Source organism: Belonocnema kinseyi, chromosome 5 (assembly GCF_010883055.1).
Source record: "Belonocnema kinseyi isolate 2016_QV_RU_SX_M_011 chromosome 5, B_treatae_v1, whole genome shotgun sequence".
NCBI lineage: Eukaryota > Metazoa > Arthropoda > Insecta > Hymenoptera > Cynipidae > Belonocnema > Belonocnema kinseyi.
The window spans coordinates 29,831,159-29,843,326 of record NC_046661.1 but is presented as its reverse complement, the minus strand read 5'-3'; the positions used below and the strand labels follow the sequence as shown (position 1 = coordinate 29,843,326).

The window sequence follows — 12,168 nt, the reverse complement described above, 5'->3', positions numbered from 1 at the left end:
AAAATGTGTAGCCAGCGAGGGCGCATACTTTGAATAAAATATTTGTTATCATTCTCTTGAAATAAATGTGTTTTTTTTTTGAAAAAATACCGGTTTCATATGCATACACCTGGTAGTGCTAATATAATAGGGTATCAAATTCTAAGCTTTATTTACCTCAATATATATTTGAAATTGCAAAAAATAATTAAAATTAGCTCGTTAGTCTAAAAATGCAATTCTTGGCAGGGATGGACCAAATTATTGGCACCCTAGTCATATCCAGAGGAAATTGTGAAGGAATCAATTATTACATTATCATCAGAGAAGGTATTAGATTTGTGTAAAATTTGTCCCCCTCTATTTTGCAATATCTGGAAAGTATGTAGACTCATATCAAGGTACAAAAATAAATATAATATATATTTGATATAATAGAGTTGGAACATAATGTAGAAAAGTTCGCATATTCGATAAAATAGTGCGAAGCACGAGATATGTGATGAGAATGTGTTCGCTAAAGTCGAAGTAATATTAAATTTTCATAGGAATCTTAAGATATTTTTTTTTTATTCTTTTGAAGCCTTTCATAATTCTTAAAAAGCTTCTACATTTTTTGTTAGAAATCTGAAAAAAATCTAGATTTTGATTTAAGTTAGGCCATATGCACCGAAATTACGGTAGGAGTAGCCGGATTTGGTAAGTATACGTAAATTTCGCTCAAATCATTTGAAATTTTCAATCAATTTTGTATCTTTTCAGACCTCATAAATGTCTCTTCAACTTCCTTGCATTCTTTCTAGGAATTATAGATGTTCAATAGTTATTATACATCACAATTCAACAATTTTACTTGCAAACTACATTTTTTTCAAATAAACAATACAAATTTTATCGTTAAAAGTTTAGTTCATATTTGATTTATGATTAATGATTTTACATGAACAATAAAATATTTCTTAACATTAAAACATTGTTATTTTTCCTAATGAAAAAATTAATCTTTTTTTTTAGACTAAAACAATATTTTGGATTTAATAAAAGCCTTAAATTTTGAATATATTATTTTGAAGTTATTTTAAAATTGAAAATAGATCGTAAAGTTTTAATCAGAAGTTTACATTTATTTAACTACTTAAGACTTTTCAATTGCAACAGCCTAATTTTTAACGTTAAAATCAGCAAATTCTTAAATTTTGAACTGATTCCGAATCGTCTTGTAAAATCAATTATTCACTTGTTAATCCTTAATATATAGTTCAATTTTTAAAATCACTATAGTTTATATTCACATTTGATCAACAAAGAAGGTTTTTTTTTCATCAAAAATTGTACGATTTCTAACGTTTCTAATTTTTAAATCTTTAAAATTCTTTGAATGAAAAATTTACGCCTGAAAATTAAAATCCAAACTTGGACAGATTTTGTCAAATAAAAATTTGTAAAATTCCAGGTAAGCAAATAAATACACAGCCATTTTCCGGTTTCAAAAAATTCCTGGTTTTCTGGTCAAGCAACCACGCCCTGATAAACGTTTTTTAGTGCCTTTTATTTAATTTACCAACTGGGCGATTCGATATCTCCATTCGTGTAAATCTCAGTCGTTGCGAAAAAACGTTGATATGGTAGGAATATTATTACGTGCGTAAGTATTATATGACATTAACACTCTGTAAAAAAGATTTGGACTTTACGAAAAAAAGTTACTAAAAATTTTCCCAAAATTTCAACGTCATTCAATATTTTGAAAAAACAGAGGCATGGAAAGTTATTTCTGTAACTTACAACAAAAACTGCAATCCTTTTTTTATAATTCCTCAGCATAAGGCAGCATCAGATTAGTCTGAATTGAGTCCTGGGCTTTTAAAAAAACTCAGCTTGCAAATTGAACTGAAACTGCGGGTCACACAAGATTCCACCTTAACAACTGACCACCTCAACTTGATAAATAATCAAGAATCCACGGCAAAGGCCAGAGTAAAGCTGTTTCTGGTTCTCGTGCACACTATTAAAGTGCCGTCCGGCTAGAACGTTCGAGGACCTTGTCTCAGACCTTCCCGAGGTGGTAACTTGTGTATATTGCAAAAAAGCTAGTACTTTCCGAATTTTATTCAGAATTTAACATATTAAAACAGTGTAAAGCGCTAAAGACGTTCTGAAAGGACTAGCTATTTGCAATTTCTAGCGGAACATATAACCCTTTTGTGCACACCCCTTCTGTCAGATTGACGCTGCCAGTTTCATCATCGGAGAAAAGATTTCGAATTTTATATTGTTGTTGTTAGAATTACGAATTTGAATAGAAAATAATTATAATCAAATGATAGTTTTAACCACAGAATAAAATTCCCGGTCATTTCCCGCCTGCAAAAAAAGTAAGCTTCAAACCATTTAAAGCAATTTTAAGCTAAAAATATTAAAAATTGAACAATCATATTTTTTTTAAAAACTGAACACTATTTAAGTCAGAAGTTCAATTATTTTAATCTTAAAGAGTTTAAAAATATTTAAAAAGCTTCAAAATTGTATTTTGTTGGTATGAAACTTTTCAAATTTTCTCTTTTTTTTAAATACGAAGTTTTTGTAATGTAACTACTTTGATTTTTATTCACTAAAAAAAAATTATTTCAATTAATGTCAAATATAATATAAACATACTCACATTTAATTACTTTCAAGAGCAAAAAAGCCAAACATAGTCTGTTATACCGCGACATCTCCACACAAAAATTTCATTTCCTCCGACCTGAATAAATTTTATGGTTAAAAAATTGTTAATTCGCATCCAGCATCTCTATGCCTCGAAAGTATATCTTTATTTTTGTAAAAAATCAAAAATTCTACTTTTGATCACTACCGCCGACCGTTTTTTAAAACCTTTAAAATTCTAGCATCAGAATTCTCGGTCAATTTCCTCGGAACAGATTAATTTTTTTAAATCAAACTTTATTTGCCCATATTCGCAAACTCAATATTTCGGAAGCATGTTTTTAATTCATTATTTTAAACTAAAAATTTAATTTTTTGTCTCTATACACAGTCCTTTTGTTTTATCTTTAAATCGTAATCGTGATTTTACAGAATGTATTTTCGCTCTCATTTAAAGTTGTCAAAATGTCCTTTAGCACATTTTAGACTGCGACCCTTCACCCCGTGTGGAAAAAGCCCCACTGAGACCTCTTAGGATGAGGGCCCCCGGCGGGGGCCCGCATGGGTGTTCCACGCGCGGAAATTCTACGAAAGCCCAGCTCGGTTGCCCTCACGGATAAATGATTCAAAGTGCAAAGGGTGAATATTTTGTCAACACCACAAATTTTAAGGTTTCATGAGTTCAGACTTACAAACAATGAATTTCTGTCAAAAATTGGATGACACTTTCTTGAAATTCGAACTCTCACAATATGGATGTTATATAGGGGCCCCCACAGGGGCACCAGCTCGGTTGCCTTCACTGATCAACGATTAAAATTTCAAAGTCCAAAGAACGTATATTTTTCTGACGCCAGAAATTTTAAAGCGTTATGAGCTCAGGCTTACAAACAATGAATTTATGTCAAAAATTGAATGACACTTTTCTGAAATTCGAACTTTCACCATATGGATGTTCCACGAGGTTCCCCGGCGAGGGCCCAGCTCGGTTGCCCTCGTGAATCAACAATTCAAATTTCGAAGTCCAAATGACGTATATATTTTTGACACTACTAACTTTAAGGTTTCATGAGTTCAGACTTACAAATAATGATTTTCTGTCAAAAATTGAATGACACTTTTTTGAAATTCGAACTCTCACAAGAGCTTTGAAAACATTGAATTTTAAACATAAAATGTATGTGGATGATATTTTAGCTATTGTTCCTACTAAAAAAATGGTAGATTTCATAAATACTTTTAACAGTATTGAAAATTCCATACAGTTTACAGTTGAACTTGAAAATAATAATTCAATAAATGAACTTGATTCAAAAATTATAAAAACAACTGAAAGTTAATTACAAATTGGTTTAAAAAAGCTTCATGGTCTGGTAGATAGCTTAATTTTAATTCCCATCATTTATATTGTCTAAAGGTGGGCATAATAAAAGGTTTAATCGATAGATGCATAATATTGAGTGGTATTGGCTTCAGGAACGAAAATTTGGATCAAATTAAATCACTTTTGTTCAAAATAATTATCCTCCTCCTTTGATAAATAGCATTATTCGAGAACGAATTCATGAAATCTACAATGGTTTTAGTAAGAAAAATAACTGGGTTGACACGTACAAAAAATCGGATTTAAAAGTTACATTACCGTATGTGCAAGGACTCTTTGAAAGGTTGCGAAGATCATTAAAAAAATTCAACATAAATGTTGATTCAGTAATCAAAACATTTAAAAAATTTTTTTAACCAATTAAAGATATTAATAGTACTGAAAAATTGTCTGGAACAGTATATCTCATTAAAGGCAATTGTTGTGAGAAAGTTTATATTGTTTAAACAGGTAGAAGATTAAAAACTGGAGTTTCGGAACATAAAAGAGATTGTAGAGGTGGAAATTTCAATACAGGTATTTCACAACATTGTTGGAACTTAAATCATTATTTTAACAATATTAAAAATCTTGCTAGAGAAAAAAATACACATAAAAGACACATAAAAGAATCAATTTTTATAAACAAATATCACAATATTTCGATTAACTTACAGGCAGGAATTATAAATGTCAACAAAATATATCAAATTATTATAATATAAACAAAACTAAGTTAAAATTCCAGTTACTTTGGCGCGCTTTTCTCATTCGTGATTCCTTTAAATGACGCATTTATTCTGTATTAATGAATTTACCACCTCAATGTATGTTAGGGTAGATCGAAAAACGTGTTTTTTCTGGAATACAATTTTAATAGCGCGGAAAACTTGCGCATGGGCGCCATTATATAGGGAAAAATAAAAAACATTTTTTGGTTCGAAATTTGAAATCACACAGAAGGCCTAAAGTTACAAAAAGTCAAAATATCGATAATTTTCAAAAACATGCGAAAATTAAAAAAAAAACTTTATTGTTCTAATAGTGAAAAAAGTGTTATTAAGAGTGTTCTTAATGCATACAAAAAATAATTAGAGCCATTACTGCCTAACTGAATTCGCGCAAAAGGCCTAAAGTTGCGGGTTGTATCGTAAAAAAACGATATTTCATGATTTTCGACGATTTTTAAACATATGCAAAAACCCATAAAAGTTGTATTTTTTATTTTTAATGGTGTAAAAACTATTCAAAATAGTTTTCCTAATCCATAAAAAATACTTTCAGATTCCTTAACTGTATTCGCGCAAAAGGGCTAAATTATAGTATAAGTTGTACAGTCCCGTAAAAACGCCATTTTCCATATCTGATGAGTATTTATGTAACACATTAGGGTTTGTAATAAGACTCTAACAAGTGATTTACATAAAAATTTATTAGCCAAACACATATTGCAGCTCTCAGCTTATTTCAACATTTAATCTGTGCTGAAATGACCCAGAACTCACGGCGAGGACGTGGCTGCAAGGCGAGTCCAACCTCCACCCTACCCAACCAGGGTGAATTGTATTTACAATATTTACAGTAAATATTTACTTTGTACTATACATGTGTTCGTTGTAGGCAAAAATTTATTTACATATAAGCCCCTTCGAATCAAATGTGGGCATCAGCTGCCTTGTTTTTAAAGCAGCTCTAATATAACCATCTCGATTTTCATGCCCGCACACTTTTTCTGCTGCCTCTGCAATCTGTTTTAGACATATTTCAACTGGCTGGGTGTAACATGGAAATTTGAGGTAGTCACACTATGGTAAAGCTTTGTCTTTCAATAAAGAAGCAATGTCTTCAGTTGGCATCTTGGACAGTAGTGGCAGCGGTGTTAACTTACAGATTGACCAATCAATAAGTTCGTTATAGTGTGTGAAATAAACACTCATTAGATATGGAAAATGGCGTTTTTATGGGACTATACAACTTACTTATACTATAATTTAGACCTTTTGTGCGAATACAGTTAATGAATAACAGGTCTGAAAGTATTTTTTATGGATCAGGAAACCTATTTTGAATAGTGTTTACACCATTACAAATAAAAAATAAAACTTTTATGGGTTTTGGCACATGTTTAAAAATCGTCAAAAATCATGAAATATCGTTTTTTTACGATACAACCCGTGCAACTTTAAGCCTTTTGCGCGAATTCAGTTAAACAGTAATGGGTCTAATTATTTTTTGTATGCATTAAAAACACTCTTAATAACACTTTTTCACTATTAGAACAAAAAATGTTGTTTTTTTTTTGTCATTTTTGCATGTTTTTGAAAATTACCGGTATTTTGACTTTCTTAGTAACTTTAGGCCTTCTGCGCGATTTCAACTTTAAAAAAAAATGGTATTTTTTATTTTTCCATTCATAATGACGTCTATGCGCAAGTATTCCGCGCTATAAGAATTCTATTACAGAAAAAACGCGTTTTTCGATCCACCCGAATATATGTCTTGTCTACTTTGCTATGTTTGTCGTTAACCAAAAACATTGTGAGGATTTTGTGTTTTCCGTCCATTAACATGTAGTTTCTCAAAAAAAAGCCTCTTCAATTTTTACGAGGCTTTTATATTATATGTTTTTTGTACATTTTCATTTAATTTGGCGTCACACATCAGTTTTACTTTTAAAAATTGACACTAAACTATTGACCGATGTATAACTACAAAATTGTATATTACAAAACTTAGTGACCATTTTTGGAGTTAACTGGAATCTTCATTCAGGTATCTTCACTGCAATCATCAGCTAACTTCAATGTTTGATTGCTGAGGGGAAAATAATGGGCCAAATGCATGCGAATCAGTCAATTTTTGCTAATATATTGGTAAAAACTCATTTATTCTATATAAGTGTATTTGAAAAATAGTTTTTATTTGTTAAGAACTATTTAATGATACAATAAAATAATAGTAATTTTTATTCATTACGAAGATAACACAAAAATAAATTTTGTTCCCATGCATTTGGTACATTCCCCCCCCCCCCCATCTAACATTCAACGAAGTAAGTCAGCTGACGATGAAGCAAAATTGCCTAATAAGGGACCCCCCAGGCTGGCCACAAGATTGAATATTTCAATTTCCCTAACTTTTCTCTGACATTTAGACTAATTTCCCTGAAAGGAAATTATTACAAAAACGAATAAGGTTTCAATAATGTGCTAAGCAAAATAGTGAAACAAGCCATAAAAATGTGCTTTACATGGCAGAATAGATAAATTAAGGTCAGACAACTCAGCGGCGCCACTAACGAAAAACAATATGGCCTACAATGATATTATAGTGACTATTCGTTTTTGAGAAAACAGGGCGGCACTAGCTTGCCGACAACTCAGCGGCAACCTCTAAAAAATCATGAAATTAAAAAAAATGACTAGGTTAGATTTTTTGCTATTTTCTGCTTTACAATGCGCTATGAATCGCTTTTGTAAAATCAACTCTTATTTAAAAAGAGTTGTCCCCTGTAATGAAAAAAGTATTAAAAAATGACTAGGCTATTTTATTTTTCTATTTATCTGCTTTCCAATGTGATATGAAACACTTTTTAAAAATAAAATGTTATTTTTAAAGGCAACCCTCTGTGCTGCAAAAACGTATTAAAAAAAAAAGAAACTATCTAGATGGAAAATACTTTTAAAATATCAACACAGTATTTTCAAAGCATAAATGAGGAGCAAAATTATTCTTCACCCCTAATCGCTACAAAAACAACCCCCGTATTTGTATCCGAATACAAACCTGCAGACTGATGCCAAAAATTGTATACATTAACTGTTAGAATTTTTGTGCTCTTACTTTATTTTCCAATGGCATATGAATCGCTCTTGTAAAATTAACCCTTATATAAAAAAGCAACACCCTGCAATGAAAACACGTATTGGAAAAAGTAGTTATCTACATAGATGGAACTTACTTATAAAATAGTAAAATGTTACTTTCAAACATAATTATTTCTCACCCCTAATCTTTACAAAAATAACCCTCATAATGTATAAGCTAAAATCACAACACCTTTTACAAAATTATTTTCAAGTCTATGTATGTATATTCGAAAAATATAATTTACTTTTTCGATGCATCTTTTAATGCCTTTAAACAACTTGCAGCACAACAAATTTTAAACGAGAAAAATCCATTTTCATATAACAAACAATCCAAATTTTCAGAATGATTCAAAAATTGTTGAGAGAAGACTTTTTCGAAAATAATTTTTATACATAGTGGTTAAAACTATTTTTAAAGATAAGTTGAAATGATTTTAAACCCCTAAAAAGCAGTCATGTGACTAGGGATGCTGGGCATCTACATTTACGTTCTGTACATAATTGTCACATAATATCAAGTCGCTAATTTATTATGTCCTTCAAATACAGGGCCGGGGTGTTTCTGCTAAATAAATATTCAAGATTCGACCGTGTGAAAATTCGATTTTATTAAGTTAGTTCGGTTTCTTGATTTTTCCAGCGGGTTGACATGGTAAGGAATTATGTTCCAACTGCCCCAGGAAACCACCTCTCACGTGAAAAATGAATTAGTTTGATGAGAAGGTCTTTGAGAATCTTTTCGACTCGGCTATCAAAACTTCTCAAATTTCGAAAATATCCAGGTATATCGGCCACCTGGGTTTTCGACAGACCCAATGCTCTAAATATGAAATTCTAACATCCCCAAAAAATACCCTTGTCAGAAGATTGGTAGTAGAATATGTACATTTTTGGACACCTGCATTAGTAAAACCCATATAAATTCGACCTTATCCACGTAGATCGGTCACATAATTTTTTTTATCGGCTCAATGTTGTAAGGAATCAAGGTTTAGTATCTCCATAAAACTGCCTTTATCGCAAAATTCGTCTGAATTCGATTAGTGGTATACTATGTACATTTCTGGCATTAGGGAAACCCATACAAGTTCAACGTTATCCAGGTAGATCGTTCACTTGATTTTTTTATCGACTCAATGCTGTAAATGATCAAGTTTTATGAACCCCGAAAAACTGCCCTTATCGTGAAGTTTATCTTAATTTTATTGTTATTATACGACAATTATGTACAGATCGGGATGCATTTTTTTTCGAATGTGATTTGGGCAAATGGTTCACATAGATAAAAGATCAAAGATAAAATACAGATAAAAGCCAAAATGTATTTTAAAACATACATGTAGATCCCCAGCATCCCCAAAAAATAAGTTTGATGAGAAATAATTATGATTAAAAATACCATGTTACTATTTTATAAGTTTCATCTATATAGATATCGACTTTATTCAATACGTGTTTTCATTACAGGGTGTTTCTTTTTACAGAAGGGTTAATTTTACAAAAGCGATTTATATGGCATTAAAAAATAAAGAATGAACACAAAAATTAGGAGCACAAAAATCCTAGCATTTAATGTATACAAGTTTTGGCATCAGTCTGCATCAGTCATAATTTTGCTCCTTGGTTATCCTTTAAAAATACCGTGTTAATATTTTATAAGTGTTTTCCATTTAGATAGTTTCCTTTTTTTAAATACGTTGCTGCAGCACAGACGGTTGCTTTTTAAAATAAGGGTTGATTTTCCAAAGGTGTTTATATCACGTTGGAAAGCAAAAAAATAGAAGAAAATCTAGCCTAGTCATTTTTTAAAAATAAGGTTTGATTTTACAAAAGCAATTCATAGCCCATTGTAAAGCCGCTGAGTTTTCTGACCTGATTAATTAACTAAAGGATATTTATCCAAACTTTAAATAAAGAAATAACTACAAATAAAAAAATAAGAATCGAATTATATTTTTAAAGAATGTACATGGAAAAAATATTTATATCGATATCAGGAAGTGTTTCCAAAATATTATAAACATATAAATTTCTATTTTCCCTGACAGCTGCTTCATTTCCCTGACATCCCTGACAAACTTTATTTTCCCTGACATGCCCCCCCACCCCAATTCAGCCACCGAACTTGCGTATACTGCAGACGATCTTTTGCACACCTTTACCTTCTACTCTTTAGCCCAGGCACCGGTTTTCGCGCAGGGAATACCGCGTGCAACTCTCAGTCCAGCTCAAAGTTAGTTGTCTGCTCCAATCTCCAATTTTCTATGTTCGCGTATGTTCATTTTCGATAAAAAATGGAGTCAGAAGAAAGGAAGGGAAATTATGTAAAAAATAAAGTTTCAGTGCAAATTCTGCGACAATAGTTTTGCAATGAAGTATACCCTACATTCCTATAGACATATCAGGGAGATCCATGCTCCAATAGTTCCAGAGAAAACAGATTGAAATTATATTCAATGTACAAAAATTCAACTGTCTAATTGAAAATTAAATGTTTTAATTGAAAACTCATTTGTAATGAAGAAACCTCATACTTTCTTCTGGAAAATTAAACAATTTGGTAGAAAATTAAACTAATTGTTCAAAAGTTGAATTATTTTGTTAAAAATACTATTTAGTTATATGAATTTAATATTTTTTGTACTTTCTTTTTACTTTTTACTTTCTTCTCGAAAATTAAACAATTTGTTAAAAAATTGAACTATTTGGTCGAAGCTTCAATTACCATGTTAAAAATATTTTTTCTACTTGAGGATTCACCATTTTAGTTAAAAATTAATGTCTTTCGTTGAAAATTTGTCCTTTTCAGTTGAAAATTCATGTGTTCTGTTAAAGATTTATCTTTTTGACAAAAATACTAACCTAATTGGTTAAAAATTTAACCCTTGTTGACAATTGATATTTTAAAAAAATGTCTTGTTTGGTAGAAAATCAGTTTTCTGCTCTTTGTCAAAAATGTTATTGTTTAGAAACTGGTTGAAAATTAAAACTACTTTGTTGGAAGTGAAAATGAGCTCGATGGTATTAATATTTAAATCAACTATCTAACTTTATGTGATATAATGGACAAGAATGTAGAACTTTAGGCTTGATGTTACATTGATTTCTATTAATAGTTAACAACTGATTGGTACTGTCATGAGTTTGACATCACATGAGAACAAAAAATTATAACTTCTTAATCAAATATGATGAAATTTATAGTAAAGATCTTATAAAAGTGGAATTTTTATGTTTATAACCTCTCTCAAGCCAAGCGAATAAGAGACACGAGCAGACAACTAATTTCGTGTTAAAAGCCGCGCGCGCACACGGTTACTTGGACTTTACGTAAAAAGTAGGAGGTGAAGGTTGAAAAAATGCTACTCAACGAATAAACTTGTATAATACTTTAAACGGCCACCTAAACTTTTTGTACGCTGTTTAAAATAACTCAAATTTGTTTAAGAACCGGGATACGCAAGCACATCGCACTTTACAGTGAAAGTAGATTCGCTGAGCAGTGCATTTTTTTTGTTTTATATCACTTACCAAACTCTTTTTTCGGAAAAACGGTATTTATGCAAATTTTACATATCTCAATGATCACACTATTAAAAAAATACAAAAGAAAAAAGCATAGAAACTTACGCGCAATGAATACAATAATGTTGGGCAGCACCTGGCTTATCGAAATCCACTTTTTGATTTAAAAGTTTATCTGCTTTTTCGTCCTTCAAATCATCATCAATCTGAATAAAACAATTTCGTTTTTTTTTCTCTGTTTCTAATATAAACCCCAGGAAAACCATGGGTTATGGACACGCATTTGTTGAAATAAAACTGACCACGTGCTCTATAGGTTAGGTTTTCATTGGACTCACCTCGTCAAGATCCTTTTGTCTTCTTTTAGTTTTCCAACCCTTTTTCAGCTGTGTGTCTCCCCTGTGGTACTTTTTACGTTTATAAACCATACCGAACTCAAAAAATTATGCGGAAATGTAATCTAAACTTAATTTTCTCGTGCAACATGCAACATACGCAGCCACACTCAGTGATCCCAGATCTGAAACGAGATGCGGTCCAATGATATGACATGGGCTATGCCCGTGTGAATATAGTAGGAGACGCTGTAAATAACTAAGTTGCGCGCGCAACCCATTTCTCCTCTTCTGAATTTGAAAACTCGAAGATGCACGATTGCCGGTCGGAGCACTTCGGCGATTCTATTTATATATCTATCTGCTAACAGCTAACTGCTTTGAAATAAATTCAGGAGATTGGGATTTTAATATTTCCAGATTTCGATGCTGACGATATTTTTTT

At 31.2% G+C, this 12,168-nt stretch overlaps 1 protein-coding gene across 3 annotated transcripts in view; it reads right to left on the bottom strand.

Moving 5' to 3' along the window:
- The window catches only part of LOC117172515 (zinc finger protein 593 homolog), a 30,186-nt gene extending 18,252 nt beyond the window's left edge, over positions 1-11,934 (bottom strand). For 2 of the 3 annotated variants that reach the window (XM_033360533.1, XM_033360531.1), the window contains exons 1-2: positions 11,727-11,934; positions 11,494-11,594 (exon numbers count right to left, since the gene is read on the bottom strand). In XM_033360533.1, the coding sequence (XP_033216424.1) occupies positions 11,494-11,594; positions 11,727-11,816 (191 nt within the window). In that variant the 5' untranslated portion in view covers positions 11,817-11,934. Of the gene's footprint in view, positions 1-2,637; positions 2,726-11,493; positions 11,595-11,726 lie in introns of those variants that run through there. The other variant, XM_033360534.1, reaches the window with a different exon arrangement.
- Between the last annotated feature and the right edge of the window lie 234 nt (positions 11,935-12,168).